General features: G+C 36.3%; 1 protein-coding gene across 9 annotated transcripts in view; it reads right to left on the bottom strand.

The window, feature by feature from the left end:
* Positions 1 to 22,581, bottom strand: part of LOC127807998 (calcium-transporting ATPase 3, endoplasmic reticulum-type) — a 141,719-nt gene that overhangs the window by 65,218 nt on the left and 53,920 nt on the right. For 8 of the 9 annotated variants that reach the window (XR_008024844.1, XR_008024846.1, XR_008024842.1 and 5 more), the window contains 9 exons: positions 21,894 to 22,038; positions 20,456 to 20,563; positions 19,481 to 19,633; positions 19,174 to 19,278; positions 16,029 to 16,225; positions 13,544 to 13,655; positions 493 to 591; positions 237 to 382; positions 55 to 112 (listed from right to left, as the gene is read on the bottom strand). Coding sequence is in view for 2 of the 9 variants with exons in the window: in XM_052346292.1 (XP_052202252.1) it covers positions 55 to 112; positions 237 to 382; positions 493 to 591; positions 13,544 to 13,655; positions 16,029 to 16,225; positions 19,174 to 19,278; positions 19,481 to 19,633; positions 20,456 to 20,563; positions 21,894 to 22,038 (1,123 nt within the window). In the remaining 7 variants the exon portion in view is untranslated. The remainder of the gene's footprint in view (positions 1 to 54; positions 113 to 236; positions 383 to 492; positions 592 to 13,543; positions 13,656 to 16,028; positions 16,226 to 19,173; positions 19,279 to 19,480; positions 19,634 to 20,455; positions 20,564 to 21,893; positions 22,039 to 22,581) is intronic. The other variant, XR_008024847.1, reaches the window with a different exon arrangement.

The raw sequence follows: 22,581 nt of genomic DNA on the forward strand, positions 1-22,581 counted from the left end.
AGCAGATCTCAGGATTATGAAAACATTCTCATAAAGGAGATATGCAAGACATACCACTTCATTTTGGTGCTGTAATGCTTCAACCAGCATTCTTTTATGAGATGGCTCGACCCTAACAAAGGGAAAAAATTTCTAAAGCACAAGAATTTCTAACAGCTATAGGAACTTAAAAGTTTCCAGGTGAACAGTAAATTGCACTAAGAATAATTGAAATTCTAAACAAGTATTAGATATACCTAGTGAACAGTGTCATGCGTTGCAAAGCCACTGTTTTTTGCAATGCCGGAAGTTCTTCAAACTCAGAAGCAGTATAAGAGTACGCACCAAAATCCACCAAGTGGTCAAAAACACCAAGCTTTCGAGATAATGATTCCGCAGTGCTCTGGAGTTGTCTCTCACTTAGGAAACATTCATACATATAAAGGGAAAGGAAAAAACAGAACACAGTGTTGTGACAACAACAACAAAGAAGAAACAATTAATTCATGTTACCTTGTTATCACCTGTGACAACTATAACACGTATTCCAGCGGTCATGCATGAGAGGATGGCATTTCTTACTTCCTCCCTTGGTGGATCAAGCATTCCAACCTTTATTTATTTGAATTCAAATCAAGAAATGAGAAAATGAACATCAACACGAATAGGAGGTGAAAAACCATATAAACTTGGGCAACTAAAACCAATAAAAATATTTATGTTGGTTACCATAGAATTTCACTTCTTATGAGCGAAGCAAGTGAAAAGAAGGGGAATAAAATAAAGAAAATAAGGAAGAAACAGAGATGAAAAATCAATCCTCCAATGTTTGTAGGAAAATGAAAGAGTGGTTAGAAACATAGCAAAGAGAAGGGAGAAAAAATTGAAAGATAATCTCCCTCCCAAGTTTGGCAGGGAAAAGAAATTTAGAGGGTCTAAAAGAGTGGTCAGTGCACTTTGCAGACAAGGTTTCAGGTTGGTTACTTTACATGCTCAAGTCATTGGATTTCAATAGCTAAAAAATCAATACCACAAAGATACTTACTTCAGCCAACTGATAATAAATTTGCAAGGGCCAACCGTGGAGTCATCTAATGCTTTTCCTATGCATGATGGGTACTTATTTCAAGGTAACAAGTTATGTATTCCAGAATGTTGGAAAATTCCTGAAATCTCTCCAACAACACCTGATTGCTTTCCTTATTTTCCTGATTTGTTTCCGAATGTATATCTGTCTATTTAGCTTATTTGTTTCCTGATTTTATCCCTTTGTAAATCAGGATATGATCTCTAAAGAAGATCTATCCTTTTGCTGAATGTATAGCTATATATACTGTAACATCTTTACAAGGAATAACAACAGGAATCCAAATATCCACATGGTATCAGAGCATCCCTCTCTCCAGTAACAAGTTGCTGCCTTCAGCCAGTCTTCGTCACTGGTTGTCATAGGGTCTTCATTGCCCATCTCAAGGCCTTCATTGCCTAACCAGGTTGATTCCAGAGTTGTTCCTCACTTCTGATTTCTTGTTAGCCTTCAGTACTACTGTTCTTTTCTTTGTTCAAGCCTCACCATTATCGTCATCATATCGGACATCTTGAATGCCACTCCTCCCAACCCGGTTGCTGCCGCATTCAATTCATCCTCAAATGGATCAGCTGGTGAACTCCAAGGCATGAATTCTTCCTATCGCCTTAATGGGAAGAATTATTTGTAATGGAGCCAGATTGTTAGGACCTTTCTAAAGGGGCAAGGAAAGATAAGCCATTTGAATGGCACTGGTCCGAGCATAGGGGATCCAAAATTTGATGCCTGGGATGAAGAGGATTCCATGATTATGTCATGGTTATGGAATTCAATGCAACCAGAAATCAGCTGGAATGTTATGCTTCTCACAACAGCAAAGGCTATTTGGGACATGCTTCAGCAAACCTACTCCAAGAGACAAGACATTGCAGTCATTTATGAATTGAAGATGAAAGCTTCATCCATGAAGCAAGGTATTATGTCCGCAACTGATTACTACAATGTCATGACTGGTCTGCGGCTGGAGATAGACCACTATCAAGATCTCAAGATGAAATGCAATGATGATGTGAAGATATTGCAGGAATTTGTTAAACGTGGTAAGAGTATCTGATTGTCTGGCTGGTTTGAATATGGAGTACGATCGGGTTAGAGTGCAGGTCCTTGGAAGGGAACAGTTACCGCCTATAACTGAAGTTTTTGCAATCATCTGGGCAGAAGAAAGCCAAAGGATTGTTGTGCTGGAACCACATTAGGCTGAAGGATCTGCACTGATTTCAAAGAGGAAACAAGGCTGGAGAGTTTGGACAAGGGCAGAATGATAGTTTGTGGCAGGATTCTATAAAACAGTCCAACAAAGACGGGTTGTGGTGCACGCACTGCAAGAAACCACGCCACACAAGAGAGAACTACTTTAAGTTGCATGGCAAAGCCCAAGTTCTCGCTCACAATGGTGGATTAAGTGTCAACAGCGTGGACAAGCTAATTTAACAAATAAAGAAGACCTTACTCATAAGAAGCCGATTACCAACATGAGGAGTTCAAGGAATTCAACAGGGAGGAGGTTGAAAAACTATGTAGTCATTTGGAGACTCAACAAGTCTTGGGATTCTTGCTCTCTAGCCCAAGTTGGTATGTGATAGGGCTTAATTTTATATATATTTTTAATCTAATTTCAGTCTTAAGTTGGTGCTATTTTTCCTATTTAAAGTGTGAGTTCATGTGAAAGTTACACAATTTGAATTTTGTAGGAAAGGAGCAAAGGACATAAATGCAAATAATTGGGTCTTAAAGAAAATATTATAAAGTAATTAATGATATTAATCTAAAAATTAATATTATTAATTGAAGATTAATATTATAAGATTAGTATTAGTTAAGGAGAAGAAATTGGAAGATAAGCCCGAGAGAAGATGAAGATAGGAGAAGAAGAGATAAAGAACGCACAGAAATGATCGATACTCAATTTCAAGAGAGAATAAAAAAGGTCCAATCTAACAATTGGAGGAATTATTTCAATCAAACCCTTACTCCTAGCTTCCAGCAGGAGGGAATAACACATGAATCGCCTTACATTGACACACCTCAACAAAATGGGATTGCAAAACGCAAGAATAAGCATCTCCTAGAAGTTACTCGGACACTCTTGTTTCAGCCCAATGTACTGAAATATCTATGGGGTGAGGTAGTCTTGACAGCAGCACACCTAATCAATCGGGTTCCCTCTAGAATTCTAAACGATAAAGTCCAATCCATACCTTGTTTGATTTCTTTCTAGACTCAGTCTCCATAAAAAGTCTCACACCTAAGGTTTTTGGCCATGTTGCATATGTTCATATTCATAGGCAACATCAGTCTGTCAAGACCCTAGGTTTCGAATCTAGGGTTTCTAGTTGGTAGTCATGGAAGAAGAAAGAAAGAAAGAGAAATGAGAGAAATTAGGGAGAAAACAGAGAGAAAAACAAAGGTAAATAGAGAATGGATAGAGAGAAAATGAGAGAACTTGAGATTAATTCCTTCTAGTGTCTCGGTAAAAAAGTGGTATAGTCTTATATATGGCTATCCACAATAGTTATTTGGTTACATTGTAACAGATTATACTACTAGCTTATTACAGTTGCAGTAGTTTGTTGCCAACTACTGTAACTGCAATAATAACAACTTTAACTGCTACTTTCTGTTATCTCCTAATTCTTTTGATCACAACACAATCAAAACTAGATCCTTGAGCCCACAATTGTGTTTTCATCGGGTACCCAAGCACCAAGAAAGGGTACAAATGTTTCAATCCTACCAGCAGAAAGTTTTGTGTCTCCATAGATGTGACATTTCATGAAACTGAGTCCTTTTTTCCTACTCCGTGCTCTCACCTTCAGGGGGGAAATATTCTAAAGAAGGGGAGAGTTGTTCTAGGAGTTGTTCAAGGCCCACTTCATTTCTTGAAGGTCTTGATGTTCTTCCTTCCATGTCCCAGTCACAATTTAAATCTCCACCACAATCTGAAAATTCTGAACCTGAACCTGAAACAGATTTTCTCCCTCAGCCAACCGATCCAACCGAGGATGAAATAGCAGTTCAGCCATCGGACCTACTGCCTGAACCTTCCCAACATTCTCACCCCCATTCAGATAATCCTCAAGAACCAGAAAAGCAAATTTTGTCCCAGCAGCTGAAGAAGTATTCAAGAAGAGTACAGTCCACATCTTCTTTGAGGCAGGAACAAGAGTGCAAACCAAGTTCAGGTATTGAACCATCTTTTTCTCCATGTATTATTAATCAATCTTATTCCTCTATAGATTTGGATCCTACCCTTGATCTTCCCATAGCTAAGATAAAGGAAACTAGGAAGTGTACCCAACACCCCATATCCAATTTTGTATCCCTTCATAGACTATCTGCACAACATACGAGCTTCCTCACTACCCTGAATTCAAATGAGATACCTAAAACTGTTCTTGAAGCTTTAAGGGACAGAAATTGTACACATGCGATGAGGGAAGAGATGAGTGCGTTGGAGAAAAATAGAACATGGGAAGTTGTTACTTGACCCAAAGATAAGATGTAAGTGGGTGTATACCCTAAAGTTCAAAGCTGATGGGTCACTTGAGAGATACAAGGAGCTGGTTGCAAAAGGTTATACACAGACCTATGGTGTTGATGACCAGGAAACATTTGCTCCGATGGCAAAGATGAATACGCTCAGGATTCTTTTATCTCTAGTAGCGTATTTTAGTTGGGATCTTCAGCACTATGATGGGAAGAATGCATTTCTTCATGGAGTCTTGGAGGAAGAAGTTCTCATGGAGCCACCATCAGGATTTGATAAAGGGTTTGGACCTAACAAGGTTAGTAAGCTAAAAAAGGCTCTATACGAATTGAAGCAATCACCAAGGGCTTGGTTTGGGAGATTTGCTAAGGCGACGCTACAAATTGAGTATAAACAAAGCCAAGGTGACCATACTCTCTTTATTAAACACTAAGGTAAAGATAAAGTTAATGCCTTCCAGGTATATGTAGACGGTATTATTGTTACCAGACATGATGTAGAAGAGAGAACAAGACTAGGAGATCAGTTGGCCCCAGGAGTTCCAAATTAAAGAACTAGGCGAGTTAAAGTACTTTCTTGGTATTGAAGTTGCATACTCTAAACATAGAGTATTTGTGTCTCAAAGAAAATATGTCCTAGATCTTCTAAAAGGAACCGGGAAACTAGGAAGCAAGGCATCAAGTACACCTATCAACCCCAATCACATAATTTGTGGAAATAGAGAGGTGTGTAGTTAAAAAAGGAATGTATCATCGACTAGTTGAGAGGTTAATTTACCTCTCTCATACCAAACCAAACATTGTCCATGCAGTGAGTGTTGTTAGTCAGTTTATGCATGAGCCAACAAAAGAACATTTACATGCAGTTCAGAGAATTCTCTAATATATGAAGGCTACTCTATGGAGAGGCATTCTATTTCAGGGAGGTTGAGACTTAACAATAGAGGGTTGCATTAATGAAAATTATGTCGGGTTCTTAACAGATAAAAGGTCCATAATAGGTTATTGCATGTTCATAGCAGGAAATTTAGTTATATGGAGAAATAAGAAGCAAAATGTAGTGGCAAGATTAAGTGCTGAAGAAACATTTCAGGCAATGGCACATAAGATTTGCGAGCTCCTCCAGATGAAAATCATTTTGAACGATCTGAAGATCAAAGGAAGTGAACCAATGAAGTTATATTGTGATAACATGTCAACTATCAGCATCACCAATAATCCCATGCACATAATAGGACCAAGCATATAGAAATTGACAAGCATTTCATAAAGGAGAAGCAGGAAAATGAATTAATTGTTGTACCCTATGTATCACCAAGAAATCAGCTAGCTGATGTCCTCGCCAAAGGGCTTCCTACTGCGAGATTTTAGGATATTACAAACAAGTAAGGAATGGAAGATATCCACTCACCAACTTGATGGGGGAGTGTTGGAGAATTTCTAAAATCTCTCCAAGAATATTTTCCTGATTTCATTCCTAATGTATATCCATATATCTAGCTGATTTGTTTCCTGATTTTATCCCTTGTAAATCAAGATATGATCTCTAAAGAAGATTTATCCCTTTGCTGCATGTATAGCTATATATACCGTAACTTCTTTACAAGGAATAACAACAAGAATCCAAACATCCACACAAAAGGTTCTTTGTGTGAGCAAATCATTCAAGAACTTCATGGAGGTAGTTTGGGAGGACATTTTGGGTGAGATAAAACTTTAGCAATAGTTGGTGAATGTTACTATCTATTGAAGATGAACAAAGATGTTGAAAGATTGGTGAAGCAGTGTAAAGTTTGTCAACTTGCAAAAGGCCAATCCCAAAATATTGGTTTGTATAGACATTTACCGCTTGCTACTTCCCCTTGGTTCATTCATCCTAACACGGATTTTTTTCTTGGATTACCTAAAACTGTTAAGAGGGCATGATTCTATCCTTGTGGTGGTTAAAGAATTTTCCAAAATAACTCAATTTCATTCTTTATTCAAGAACTATTGATGCATTCCATTCAGCTGAATTGGTTTTTCAAAGAAACAGTGCGCTTAGATGGGGTTCCTACCACTATAGTGTTGGACAAATATGTGAAATTTATGAAACACTTTTGGTGTTCTTTGTGGAGGAAGTTGGGAACTCAATTGCAATACACAAGAACTTGTCATCCATAAACAGCTCAACAAACATTAATGGTGGATATGTCTTGGAATTTGTTGAGATGCCCTGTTGGTGTTCATGAAGGTTTGGGGTGAAATCCTTCCTCATGCTGAATTTATTTATAATAATTTAGTGAACCGCGCTACTAAGAAGACTCTTTGAATCACTTATGGTCACAAGCCCCAACATGTGTTAAATCTTGTGCCATCACCAAAAGACACTCAAGTTAGTGAGGATCAAGAAGCTTTTCCAGACATATGCAGAGAATCCATGAAGAGGTACATGCTGCCATTAAAGCTAGCAATAAACTTTACGTGGAAAACGCTGATCAATGTAGGATGTTCAAAGAATTTTTTGAAGGTGATCAAGTTCAGCTGGATCTTAGAAAGGAGAGGTTTCCCAAAGGAACTTACAATAAGCTCAAGCATGGAAAAATTGGACCATGCAAGATTTTGAAAAAGATTAGCTCCAATGCTTATATGGTAGAGCTTCCAAATGACCTTCAGATTCCACATTTTTAATGTTGCTGACTTGTAGGATTTTTATGGATTTGATGGAGACTATAATGAAGCTACCACCAATGAACGGGTTCAATCAACTGTTGGAGAAATAAAGAGAATTATTGAAGATGTGTTTGATATGAAAGGCTCAATCTCAACGAGGCAATCTTTATCATTGATTTCTTGTCACATGGTTGGGCAAGGGCAAACCTCAAAGAAGAAAGCACTTGGATATCTAAAGAATAATTGCATAAAATTGATCCTGCCATTTATGATCAATACATCCAAGTTTTCCCATCGGAGCCAAGTACCTATTCAACAAAGGGAGATAGATGCAAAAGCAGATTCTTTGTTTATTTATAAAGTTTGGGATAGTTGTTGCTGTTATTGTTGTTGTTGTATATTTGATTTTGAAATTAAAAAAAACGGCATTAAATTTAATTTTTAATTTAAAAAAATATAAGAATTTCTTTACAATTCTTAAAAGGGGACCAAAAAAAAACTCTTGAATTGTAACTAAACAATGATCACAAATTCAAAAGATTTATATTTGTATTAGTGAAAATTTTATAATTAATAATAAATATTAAATCATTTATATGTGCATATTCAGAAATATTTTATGCAGGAGCAAATTCTTTGTTTATTAGTGTTTTTATTTGTTCGGTTATGTTCGTATTTAAGTTATTAGGTTGAGGAAACCTTTTTCGTACATTAGCTTTAAATAGTAGTTATGCGACAAGCATGTGACTTTTATAGAAGGATGACTAGGATTAGAAGGATCCCATTGTGATCAAGGACTAGGATTAACTAACATTGTAACCCTAGTATAAATAGCCTTTTAAGACACTTTCTTGGCAGTTGATTCACTCTAATTCAACTTGAAATTTTCTTAAATCCTAATTTTCATATCTCGTCCAGATTTGATTTTACACTATTTTAGCCCAACTTTTGCACTTGTTTTTGCAGATTCTTCATCCCACAGCATCAATATTGTTACATTATTATCAAATAACTTAATAATGAATAACAGTAAAAACAGGTAATACCAAATTTTGTTCATTAAATTTTATGAATAAAAGCTTGTATGTTTTGAAAACATTGTAGAGGTAAGATAAATTCAATGTGATGTCCCAAAATACACCAGTACGGTAGATATCGTATCAATAAGAAATACAATATATTCTTTGGTACTGTTGGCAGATGGTTGCTTCTTTTCTATTTGTGCTTCTTACCTATTTGTTCTTCTTTCCTAATTCAATGCACACTGATATTATGCACGATCAGTGTGATTGATTTCCTTAGGTGCTCTTTCCTTATTTGCTTGATGTTCATATTCAATTGTATATTCTTTTCCTTTTGTATATTTTTCCTAATGTAATCTAGAAATCATCCAATTAGGAAAATTCCTAATTAGACTTAGAGATGTTGCCTATTATGATAGGCAAGTATGTGTATATATCAGCTGCGGCTTTAGCCTCAATTTAATAAGATTGGAGATTACTTTCCATCTTTTTGACATGGTATCAGAGCCAGGTTCGATTTCCTAACATTTGAAACCAAAAACCGTGCCCTAATTTGTCTTCTATTGATCCAATCTCCTTCACTCAATTTGAGTCATGTCTGAAACCCTAGAGTCAAGAAGTCCTATCGAGGCTACAAGAAGTACCAATGGAGGGACTATATCCAGTGGTGACTTGCAGAATGTTCAAGCTGCCTACCAGTTAAATGGGAAGAATTATATCAAGTGGTCACAACTAATCAAGACTTTTCTGAAAGGCAAAGGGAAGATCAACCACTTCCTTGGAATGGGACCAAAAAGGAGACCCCTTCATAAGCTTCTTGGGACGATGAACTGCCCCTTGTGATGTCCTAGCTCTGGAACTCAATGATTCCAGAGATCAGTGGCACGGTTATGTTCCTTTCCACGGCCAAAGAAATTTGGGATGTTGTTTTGAAGATGACATATTCTAAGGTAAATGATATTGCTCAAATCTATGAAATTAGGACTAAGGTAGCAGCCACTAAACAAGGTACTCGATCCATAACTGAGTACGCAAGTATTTTGCAAATCTTGTGGCAAGAATTGGATCACTATTAGTGCATCCAAATGAAGGGTAGTGGGGATGCTGCTATCCAAAAGAAATTTGTGGAAAAGGAGAGGACCTATGATTTCCTTGCAGACCTTAATGTAGAATACGATGTTGTTAGGGTTCAAATACTTGGCAAATCTGAGTTGCCATCATTAAATGAAGCCATTTCAATAGTCCGAGCAAAAGAAGGTAGAAGAGGAGTGATGCCAGAACCAAACTCTATAGAAAGTTCTGCTGACTTTGAAGGGACTTGGTAAGGAGAGAGTGGTTCAAGAAGAAAGGCGGCCCTTGGATCCAATGAAAACATCTACCAAAGACAGCTTATGGTGCTCCTACTGCAAGAAGCTCAGACGCACAATGGACTAGTGCTGGAAGCTTCATGGCAAGCCAACTAGAGGAGGACACCCTGAAGGATAGTCCAAAGGCCAAGCTTTTGTAGCCAACAGCCATCAAAGTGAGGAGGAGAAAGCCTCTGAACAACCTGATTCAATGGAGCTGAATCAAGAAGAAATTGAAAAATTAAGAAACTTGTTGGGATCTCTTGAAAAAATCTCAGGGACAGGTAGATCAAATTTGGCTTTCATAGTTATCACTTCCAACTCATCTAACTTTCATGCTTAAGATTTATTTCTTAGGAAAACTTAGATTCTTGATTCCGGTGCTATGCACCACATGACACCCTTATCAACCAATTTTTTATCCTACAAACCCTGTCTTAGTACCAGAAAAATTGTTCTTGCTGATGGATCTTTAACAACAGCGGTTGGACAAGGGACATATTGATCAACCCCTACCTAACCTTGAGAGATGTTTTACATGTTCCTAAGTTGTTCACCAATTTAATTTCCATCCAAAAGCTAACCAAGGATACTAATTGCCAGGTCGTCTTCTATCCCTTGTTTTGTGAATTTCAAGAAAAGGAGTCGACGAAGATAATTGTGGGTGCTAAGGTTGAGGATTGTCTCTATCATCTTGAAGACTATAGTGGATAGCTTGGAAAAGGAAAGTTTCCTCCTGTATCTTTGTTAGTTAAACCTAATAAAGACCTAATTTAGCTTCATCATCTCCGGTTAGGGCATCTTTCTTTGAGAATACTTCAGTTTATGTTTCCCTCTTTGTTCAAGGGATTTGATGTTAGAAGTTTGAGATGTGATGTATGTGAACTTGCTAAACATAAAAGGGCTTCATTCCCTCTTATTGATAAGAGAAGTTCCCTTCCTTTTGATATTGTTCACTATGATATATGGGGCCCATCTCCAATCCCTAATCTGTCCGGAGCTAGATGGTTTGTGTTATTTGTGGATGATTGTACAAGAGTAGTTTAGCTTTATCTTCTAAAAGCTAAATCTGAAATATGTTCCACTTTTCCCAATTTTTGCAACATGATTAAAACTCAATTCGGGGCTGAAATTAAAAGGGTTAGAACTGATAATGCTAAGGACTTCTTCAGTCAAACCCTTTCCCATTTCTTTCTTCAAAAGGGAATAAATCATGAATCTTCGTGTGTTCCCCAAAAAAATGGGATTGCTCAGAGGAAACATGGGTACATTCTTGCTATCACAAGAGCATTGTTATTCTACAACAATGTTCCTAAATAATATTGGAGAGAAACAGTCTTAACAGCAACCTATCTAATTAATAGGATGTCATCTAGAAATCTTGAATCAAATAGCCCAATTCAGCTTCTTTCTAAAGTTTTTCCAAATTTCACGACTTCTAACGGTCTTTGTCCTAGAGTGTTTGGGTGTGTAAGTTTTGTTCACAATCACTCACCTACTTGAGGAAAATTAGATCCTAGAGCCCTTAAATGCATTTTTGTTGGATATTCTTCTACTCAAAAGGGCTATAAATGTTTCCACCCTCCAACTAAACGTTTTTTTATCTCAACAAATGTAAGTTTTATGGAAGAAAAATCCTATTTTGGTGATTCTTATCCTCAAGGGGAGACTGGTTTCTTAGAAGAGGAAAATAGGGATTTGTCTCTACCTATTTTTTCCTCTACCTCAAATCATTCTCCTGCTTCCCCTCGGGATATTCCTCACAGGTCACTAGAAATGATACATGGAGAACAACATCAGTCTCCTCCTAGTCCATTAAAGGTTTATTCAATAAGAAAGACTCCAAATAATCAACCTACACATGCTGAATCACTAGAACCGAGTTTTGAATCCTGGAATTCTAATGATGAACAAACTCAACAAGTGCAGCCTTCTAATCCAGCCATGAGAGATTCTAACTCAGGTATTAACTCTCAATCTGAAACTGAATTTCATGACCTAGATATCCCTATTGCCTATAGAAAAGGAACCCAGAATTGTACCAGCATCCTCTCCATTTGTTTATGACCTATTCTCATTTATCTCCTAAACATAAAGCCTTCTTAACCAGCCTTGATGCCATACCTATTCCTAAGAATCTGTCTTAAGCTTTAAGTAGTGAGAATGGGACTACTTAGAAACTTTTGCCCCTGTAGCAAAAATAAATACTGTCAGGGTACTATTGTCCTTAACAGCTCAATACGACTAGTCATTACATCAATTTGATGTAAAAAATGTCTTCCTACATGGGGAGTTAGAGGAAGAAATATATATGGAGGTTCCCCCAAGGTTTCGGCTGCAAATTGAAGGGAAAAATGTTGTATGCAGATTGAAAAAAGCCCTTTATGGGCTGAAGCAGTCACCTAGGGCCTCGTTTGGGAGATATACCAAGGTCATGCTTGGGTTAGGCTTTAAACAAAGTCAAGGTGACCACACCTTGTTTATCCATCACTCGGTTACAAGTATGATAACAGTGTTTTTAGTGTATGTTGATGACATTATTATAACTGGAAACAACCTAGAAGGGATGGATCGGTTAAGAGTGTATTTGGCAAATGAGTTTGAAATCAAGGAGCTGGGAAAATTGAAGTACTTCTTAGGTATAGAAGTAGCAAGATCTAAGCAGGGGATTTTTATTTCTCAGCACAAATATGTACTTGACCTATTGAAAGAAACCAGCTTACTTGGAGGAAGGATTGCCGATACTCCTATTGAACGAAACCATAGGATTGGGGCTGATCTTGACACGAGTACAGTTGACAAGGGCACTTATCAAAGGCTGGTTGGGAGCCTTATCTATTTGTCACATACTAGGTCGGACATTGCCTATGCTGTGAGTGTGGCCAGCCAATTCATGCATGATCTTAGGGAGAGTCATCTAAAGGCAGTAAAAAGGATCCTTCACTATCTATAGGGCACACCAAGTAAAGAAATTTTGTTTAAGAAGCATGAAACCTTAACTTTGGAAGCCTACATTGATGCGGACTATCTTGGGTCTCTTGTGGATAGAAGATCCACTTTCGGTTCTTGCACATTCTTAGGGGGGAATCTAATCACTTGGAGAAGTAAAAAACAAAATATGGTTGCAAGATCAAGTGTTGAGGCTAGGTTTAGAGCTATCGCTCTAGGTGTTTGTGAGCTATTGTGGTTAAAAATTGTGTTGAATGATCTACAAGATAAGTGGACAGCTCCTATGCGGCTTTATTGTGACAATAAGTCCACAATCAGCATAGCCCATAACCCAGTTCAACATGACCGAACTAAACATGTGGAAGTACCCCGACATTTCATCAAAGAAAAGCTTGAAAGTGGTATGATATGTACTCCATTTGTCCCTATAAGAGAACAACTGGCAAACATTTGGACCAAAGGATTATCAAGCCAAGTGTTTCACAAACTCTTTGAGCAAACTGGGAATGTATGACATACACTCACTAGCTTAAGGGGGAGTGTTGGCGGACGGCTGATTCTTTCCTATTTGTGCTTCTTACTTATTCATTCTTTTTTCCTAATTCAGTGCACACCGATATTATGCACGATCAGTGTGATTGATTTCCTTAGGTGCACTTTCCTTATTCACTTGATTGCTTTGTTCATATTCAATTGTATATTCTTTTCCTTTTGTATATATTTCCTAATGTAATCTAGAAATCATCTAATTGGGAAAATTCCTAATTAGACTTAGGGATGTTGCCTATTATGATAGGCATGTATGTGAATATATCAGCTGTGGCTTTAGCCTCAATTTAATAAGATTGGAGATTATTTTTCATCCTTTTGACAGGTACAAGATTGACAGCTATGGTATCTAAAATCAGCCTTTGAAGATGGCAACAAGAACATCACGAATAGAACTTATTGAAGAATCACAATGTCTATAAAGAATCCACAAGATCAAGTAACAAACTTTTCTGCAACAGAAAGAAGCATACCAACCCAATAAACGTAAGATCTTTTTCATCGTCAAATGTTAGAGTCTGCTGACCCATGGGCATCCTTTTCAAGGCCAAAGCAAGACATCTTAAGGTTTCCTTTCCTGCAAAACTGACAAATAAAAATTATTTTACACTTATAAGGCCAAGGGATGATAGCAAAGAAATGATAAAACTTTCACTCATCAAAAGACAACTTTTAAGATTTCAAGAATAAATCAAGATCACCAATTTCCTATTGGAAATTCATAACAATGAACAGAGTAGAAAATATGAATAATCAAATACAGGACAAACGAAACCAGAAATTATGGTAAGATTGACAAGGAATCAGGAAGGAAAACCATGTGATGTGTAAATTGAGATCAATCAAACATGAATGCAGCATTAAACCTGACTCCTATTCAGGAATCTGTGGCAAACTAACAACCAATAATAAACAGGATCCAGTTGTTTCATACTAATGAAACTGCGCCTGCAATATAGAACACCTTTGCTCTCACCAGAATCAAGGCTTAATTTCTTCTAGTAAATATTCACAAATTATCAATTCATCAGATAATACTTCATAATTTATGTCGTTCCTCCAACTTCAGCCCCATGGCAAATTTCACTCAATTTAAACTTTAAATTTGAAAAATGCACAACATACTTATTCAATAGATACATAAAAATGTGAAAGATAAGAACAATTATAACAATAATATGAGACAAGTAATTTAAGGACTTAAGATTCTTGTCCAATTTAAGGTACCTCTTCCCAGAACTAAGTCAAATTATGGCTCCATTTCCAACCAATTTTTTCATTAAATGTTTAAAAAAAAAAAAAAAAAGTAGAACAAAAGATGGATTGGGAAAAAAAAAAAAAAAATGATCAGTGGTCAATGCAGTAAACATCAGAAGTGGCTAAAGTCTTATGCAGGGGCTTTGTGACAAATATGCAAAGTTAGGTCTACAAAAGGGAAATGATTGGCCAGATCTCCACCGCAGTTCTTTGACCCAAAGCCAGGTATTTCTACAGTGCATTTTTCAAACTATGAAAAATGGCTAAGCAATCATAATCACATTGGATCTAGTGCCTACATGGTTTGGTCCAGTTGTGGGCTTAGGGAGATCCATTTAACATCCAAAAGCTGCTCAACTACAGCCCAACAAGTGGTGAATGTTGGAGTGCTGCATAAAACTTTTTTAGAGTGCAGCAGAAAAGTTTTAGAGCCAAATCCAACTGTTGGCTAGATAAGCTTCCTGTAATAAGAGTGGTAATGAACCTTTTATTATAATCATCTAATAAGATAGAGAGGCAAATCACAACTAGCAAATGCATGGAGAGCTTAAAACTTCTAAGAGAATCAAGCATTGGCAGTAGTAGAAAGAAGAGAGAAATAAGGTGATGCAGCAAACAACTGGGGACCTGAATTATATCATCATATTCAAGCTGAAATTACTTTCCATCACAAATATCTCCCAATAAAACTATTGAGAATATAATGATTTATTAAAAAGAAAGAATAAAAAAAAGAACAGAAGGAAAACCTCAAGTAATCCATTAATATAGTACATACTTTTGGAAGAAACATTCCATGTTCACTTGATCTCGACAATAAAATATCAAAAGTAAACATTGTCGGATACTCTACACTAAATAAACTCAGCAACCAACAAGTTCTGCTTCACTATGTTCCCTCCCATATTTTCCTCTTTCATCAATTTCTCTTATGCATATATGCACGTAGATAAAATATATTTGGAAGAGTGTGGTACTCCAAATAACTGCTCATGAAGCAGACAGAAGAGAGGGAGGAGACAAAAAAAGTATCTTTTCAGCAATCCATCAAAATAAAGCACTTGCCTGCTACTTTCAAATAAATAAATGCACCAAGGCTGCTTGCATTGGATAGAACGAAGACAAAACCACATTTTTGACTTGGATAATGATAGGTCTATGTCAATTTGACAGTGAAAATAAATCCCAGGCCACAAAAAACATGCAAAAGGAAATTGAGAGGCCGCCTTCAAATAATGAAAACAAGCTGCGAAAGAAACACTATACAAACTATGTCACTCAATTGTGACCCTGGTCATGGTCCAGAAACAAAAACATCCTTTCTACATGTTTTAGTGTGACCCTCCTTTAATGTTTGATGCGTTAACTTGAACAAGTGAAATAGCATCCTATCCAGAACTTAAGTTTGCTTTATGAAAAATAAGCAGAACTCCACTTTGAATGAAAAAGCAAGATGATGATCACTAGTGAACCCGACATTTGGTATGCATGAGGGGCATAACCAATAACAGGATTTGCAAACGTGTTCTTTAAGTGGTGCAATATTAGCAAGTTTTATAACATCGATAACTTGATGTTATACGGCCAATTAGAATCATATACGGATAGGTCTATAAGCATAAACAGGCTACATGTGGAGACGTATGTCTATTCAACTAGATAAAAACTGCTGGTATAAATAGACTGGAAAATAAAGCCAACCTGTGGAATTTTGATTCTAACTCAGCTCGAATATTGGCAGTTAGTGGAACAGTGGAACCATCATCATTACAAAGGATACTTGTACATCTAGAAATGATATTCTCAGGAGCACCCTTAGAGAACATGATCTCCATCTGCTTGCGGCTGCAAAGAACACTCATCATCTTGCGATCACGAGAAAAGTCCAGAACAGAGACCTGCAAGTACCAGATCCTCAAGTGAGATTTAAAAAAAAAAAAAGTGAAGAAACATGAGTAAAAGCAAATGATTGTCACTAGATCAACAAGTTGATTACTAAATATTGAACTGGTTTTATGTAGACCACATATCAGACAACAAAATATGAACTACAAGGACTATATAGAATCACTAGAACAGTAATAGGCAATGTTAGACCTGACACCCCAGATTTTCTGCAATGAGAATTAGTTTAAAATTTGAGATTTTGATCGATTGTGTCAAATGAGGATATTAGCATTTAACCTCCCCTAACCCTCATTACACATGGAACCTTGTGCACTTTGGATGCCCTTTATGATTGTGATTATATCGGAAACACAATTTCGTGATATGAACACCTTGTTGAGAGTAAAATAATAATATAAAAGTGCTATGTATTTGCATCGAGTAAGCCCAAAAGTTCAGTTGATATCAATCAAAAGCCTCGAGTTCCAGTTAGTCAGTTAATGGTAACTAACAATAACTATCAGTTCATTATTCATTGTAAAATCTGCCCCTATAGTTTATAAATAGAGGACTGGGGTAGATGAAATTGATGAGTGCTAGTTGAGAGAAAAGCCTAGATACTGATAGTCTTTGTAATCTCAGTAAAGTGTGTACTCGTGTGAGACTTCCTTGATGTTACTGATTCATTCAAGATCATAAGGAAGATTGCTCTTAGTTAAAGCTGGATGTAGGATCATCAATTATTTGATGATCTGAACCAGGATAAATCTCTTAGTGTCTTGTGAGTGTTTGATGTTCTGTTCTTTAAATTTTCTATTTTGTTCTATTGATTTGTATTCTATAACAGTTGTGCGAGTGTGTGTGTGTGTTCTGTAAGTCCACTAAAGTGCATTCCAGTGCTCTCAAGATAACAAAAAGATAAACTTAACCTTCTACCTATAGAGATGGTGGTTAAAAATTCAAAATGGTATCAAAGCAAATAAAGGTCTTAAGTTCAAACGTCACTATTAACCCAATATTTAAACAATTGCACATATTTGGACCAATTATACAATGAAGTCAGGATACACATGAAAGGGAAAGTTGAGAGTAAAATAATGATATGAAATGTAAATTTCACACAACACCCCTAATGTTTGCCTAAATTGCACTGACTACCCTTGGTTGTTTGAAAATTGCATACATCTCCTTGCCAAAAATGACTATTTCCCCCCATATTTAAGATATTTTCCCCTTTCTCTCTTCTCTTGATCATCTCTTTCTCTCTCTTCATCCCCTACTATCACTTATCTCTGCACTCTCTCACGTCACCAGCCATCACTGCTCTCTCTTTATCTCTGAAACAGCTAAACCAAAAATTTCTAGATTTAATTGTTCTAGCTTCCAACAACTGAACCAAAAAATATATGGGTTCGAAGTTCAATGGCCTTGACAACTCCGTCCTTGTCACCTCTAGACGCCCCTTCCTAGAGTACCTCCTTGCCAGGTTCTTTGCCATGGCTTTGGGACCATGTTACCAACAACTAGTCCAAGATAAGCGCAAACCTCGTGCACTTTGACTTCTACGCCAAGCTCAACCATAGGTATATCTACATCAAGAAGTTCTTTGCTACTTGATGATCTCTCTCTCTCTCTCTCTAAACCTTTAGTTCCTTGAAAGATCTTTAAGAAACCTAGGGTTTTTGAAGACCCCAAATTTGGGTTCGTTAAGACCCCAAATCTAGGTTCTTCGAAGATCCTTGAAACCACAAAAATTCCAATTTAAAAGAACCCTAACCTAGGTTTTTCAAAAACTAGAAAAACTAAGGAACGCAAAAGTTTATCAATGTTTCGAAGAACCTTGATTTGGGTTATTCAAAACCTAGAAGAACAAAAGAACCCAAAAGTTTATCTAGGTTTCAAAGAGTTCTTTGAAACCTAGATAAACTTGGTTCTTCGGGGGCCCAAATGATGATGGTTCTTTGCTAGACGTCTGGGTTTCGATTGATGACAATGGAGCTTTGTCAAGAATGGTGGAGACGTTGGTTGGTAGATCTACATCAGCGAATCTGCTCGAGAGGATGAAGAACATGCAATCGTTAAGTGTCTCTCTAGTGTTTTCTGGTGGCATTTAGTTTGAGTTTTTTACTTTTTAATTTTGATAGAGATATAGAGAGGAAGGGTATTTTAGAAAGTTTAATAAAATTAACTGTGGTTACTTAATGACAAGGAGGATATGTTGTACGGGAGTTAACCTTAAAGGTGGTCAGTGACATTTTTTTAAACACGGGTTCTCACTGCAATTTAGGTAAACCTCAAGGGTGATCTGTGAAATTTACCCTAATATAAAAAGATAAACTTAACCCTCTATCTAGTAGGTTAAAGTGGTTAACAATTTAACATAAGTAAATTGTCCAATATATGACATGAGGAAGAATGAGAAGATTTTTCTTACAGCTGTAGAAATGACTGTTTTTAAATACAAAGAAAATCTGCTAAGGAGCATTACATGGTGCAATGTAATTGGCCTCTTAACAGTAAATATGAAAAAGTGCGGGGAAGATGAATGACAGTTAAACACCTTTCTTCACAAGATAAAAATCAGGTGTGGTCCTTTCATAAAGATCTTCCATAAATAATGATCCACTTATTGCCATAACAAAAATAAACTGGGAACTATAGACATTTTTTCTTCCATTCTTAGTTAAAACTAGAATTTCTAACAAGTTGGGACAACAAATTCTATTAACTAGAATTTCTAAACAGTAGGAACAACAAATTCAAATAGTAAAATAAAAGGTAGGCAACTGATGAATATATAAAAAAATAATTGCTAGAGAACATCCCAAGTCTCAGTAATCAACCATATTGCACAGCCCAATAACTACTGTAGGTGTTACAAATATTAGATTCATTTACATCCAGGCTTCATTGTGATCAAAAAGTGGACAAAGAACCAAAAGCTAATGTGAAGGCAAACCTTTTTAAATTGGTTTTCCCAATAGCGATTGCAGTAAGAAGCTCGTTCATGCTTGCTTAGCATATTCAGAGCGGAAGGCATAGAATCAAATCCAGGAAGACCAACCTGAAGGTAACAACATTGCCATTCATACAGTAATTGACAGTTAAATTAACAGAAAGTCAGATAAAAATGGATAAGATGAAAACTGAGAAGGCAATGGGCTGCAAGGTTTCTGAAGTGAGAAGCACGAAAAGCCAACTGATGCAGAATAGCCAGAAGAAGAAGAAGATAAATCAATTAACATCAGCAACATCATATCACCAACCTTCTCTACCAATACACGAAGAGCTACTTCAGTAGACTCCCCAATTTTTTCATAGGTCCCCTTGTCCGGATTATACTGTAAAACAGACTCATTGCATAGAGCTGAGCACGTTGCTATATGGAGCAGACAGGGCAATTGAGCTGGAAAATCAAGCTGCAGAAATCAATAAAATCCTAAAAATGTTAAAGTGCTCAATGACAACCCAACATGGCTATAATATTCTAAAACCTAATTACAGCCATAGGTTAGTATAATGATTAATTGTAACTAAGAGTAAGAAGCTGCTCGTCATGGTTAAAACCTAAAGGAAGAAGAAAAAAGACTAAGAAACATTCATGAACTAAAGTTACAAAAAGAAAAAAAAAAAGAAAAAGAGTTCCTACAAGATTTAAGGAACGCTGGAGTTCTAATATTCCTAGTAATTTTACTTAATGTAATACCAGAAGGGGGAAAAAACATAAAAGAATCAACTTAGAATACTAGAAACATTCTCAAAGTAGGATAGATATCAATTTCACAGATCTCTTTATAACGAAATGAAGGAGGTAAATGATGATGTCATAAAAGACCACAAGTTAATAGTCGATACAAATCCTTACTTAGAGATGGTATATCACAGAATTTAAACAAAAGAACAGACATAATCCATACCCAGCACTGATCTAGTAAGAAAAAGCATTCGGCATATTCTCACACCTAACAACCATCATCTAAGGTTTCAACAAGGCATGATTACTTTTACTCTAAATGAGACTACAACTGAAGATGGAAAATAAAGATATATCCAATGGCAGGGGTTCAACTGAAATTATGTTGGTATGAGCTGCCAAAGAAGCCAAGCAAAGAGATGTGTGATCTTTAACATGCACAGTCCTAAAACGAACAGCAGAAATCATGTGAAACCTTAGCGAAAAGATTTTTGATGTTTCTTAATGTAAATGGCAATAAAAGGCATTTTATTAGGAAAAGAAGTACCTGCAATCCATTGTTGTCAAAAATAAAGCCCTCGGGTGCATATGTAGTCCCACTTATGCTATATTCACTAGTAGTAGGACCAAGTTGTACAGAGTGAAACACACATATCTGGATAGACAAAGAAGGGATATAAAGTTTCTCATCACATGGAAAACATTATCTCACAATCAAATAAACCAATGTCATGAATTAGACAAAAAAATGCCAGCAGCAGTCCAAAAACTAGGGAGAAGAGAAACAAATAAAACATCCCTAAACTAACCAAAATACCTAGGATGTTTTTAAGGTATTATTAACTTCCATTATAACACAAAGTCCAAGAAGAATGAGGACAGATAACAAAAGTACTTGAAAAATACAGATATGAAGTGGGACACTGGTATGCACATGTATTATAGTGATTTAGAAGAAAAGCACGGATATAGATATGGCATGGGTATAACCAAAAAAACATATTTTATGCATTTCATTATTAGCGATATTTATGTACATAATGACCAACAAGAACAAAAAATTATATAATTAACAGTAGTCCAAAATAAACATCATGCAACATAAAAAAAGAAGTAACTATTGTCAGAGTTGTAATTAGACTCAACTTAATGTTTATTATCCCTTACCAAAAACACTGTATCCTGAATAATGTAAAACTCTATTAAAAACCTCCATCATGCCCTAAAGTGAGAACCCGTAGTCCACGTGTCCTATAAAGGTCCAATCATAAAAATTTAAGACACGTCATTCGGCATGTCTGATGGGTATCCTGGTGTCTTTGCTGCATGTCAGACACCAATACAACACCCTATATGAAATGTCTATGCTTTGTAGGGGAGAGTATTGGCAACTTCAAGGCTCCTTTTTTTCTTTTTCTATTTTTGCAACATAATTGCACAGGGTGTCATAAAACCCAGAAAGGATGAATGCATCATTAAGTTCCACGCTTTTCTCCCAAAGATAATAATGCCATTCACAAAATGATGGAAACTGGAAGACAAACAGGAATGTCCAGGAAAAAAATGGAGCTCTGAGAATATTAATTAAGAACTATGAAATGCCACATATAACTGAAGACCAAAAAAGAAAAAAGTAAAGAGGAGAAAACCAACAACAAAAAAGTACTCATTTTCGAAGATAAACAGACCAAATGACTACTAAAAACCACGTCAAGGAACTTAAAAACTTTTTTCAAGTACCAGACATGCTACTTAAGAAAATGCAAACAAAAGAGTATAAATTCAAATATAGTAAACATCAACCACCTAATCCTAGAGTGAGCTACAAACAACCAGATAAAATGACCGTGTAAGCAACCCACCAGCATTCACAAAATCAACCCTGACATCTAATAAAAAAGCAATTATTTTACATAAGAAAAGAAAAATGTCTTATAGGTAGAGGTATACATGAAATTGATCAGTAGAAGTTTCAATACAACCACCTTTGAAACAGACATCATATTTGTTGTCAGAGTACCAGTCTTGTCACTACAAATTACAGTTGTGCAGCCTAAGGTCTCTACAGAGGGAAGAGACCTCACAATAGCATTCATCCGAGCCATTCGCTTTGTTCCAAGAGCCAAACACCTGATAAAATCAGAGGAAACTTCTGAATGAAGATCTTCCAAAAATTTAGAGTTTTTAGCAAGAGCATATAAAGGATACCAGAACTACCAGCCAATTTTCACAAAAAATAAAGCATTGCATGCAGGTATCATAAGCCTAAATCAAATTAACATGCATCCAATTAAAATCACTGAGAATGCTGTGAGAATGCATATCTAGCACAGAAGAATGTAAATTTCCAGAGTTTTTCCCTATTCGAAGGCTGAAAATATTATTTTACTCAAATGTATAGACTAGACTAAACTATAAAGAGAAATTTTAGAATTGGAAACATGACAGATGGCACATTCAGAAACACCAAAATCTGGCTTTGAACTTATTTTATATAGAAAATGCATGTAAAACTGTTGGTTACCAAAGGAAGAAATAAGGAAACTTTGGCTAGCATCTCAAAGAGGGTTGTTAGTCAAACTGTCCTTTAGTTTAGAAGCCAATCATATCTTCAGTTTTTTGGAAATTTCTAAATCAGTGTTTAGGAAACTTTCCTATAGTGTTTAGGAAACT

Source organism: Diospyros lotus, chromosome 8 (genome assembly GCF_014633365.1).
Source record: "Diospyros lotus cultivar Yz01 chromosome 8, ASM1463336v1, whole genome shotgun sequence".
Lineage (NCBI taxonomy): Eukaryota > Viridiplantae > Streptophyta > Magnoliopsida > Ericales > Ebenaceae > Diospyros > Diospyros lotus.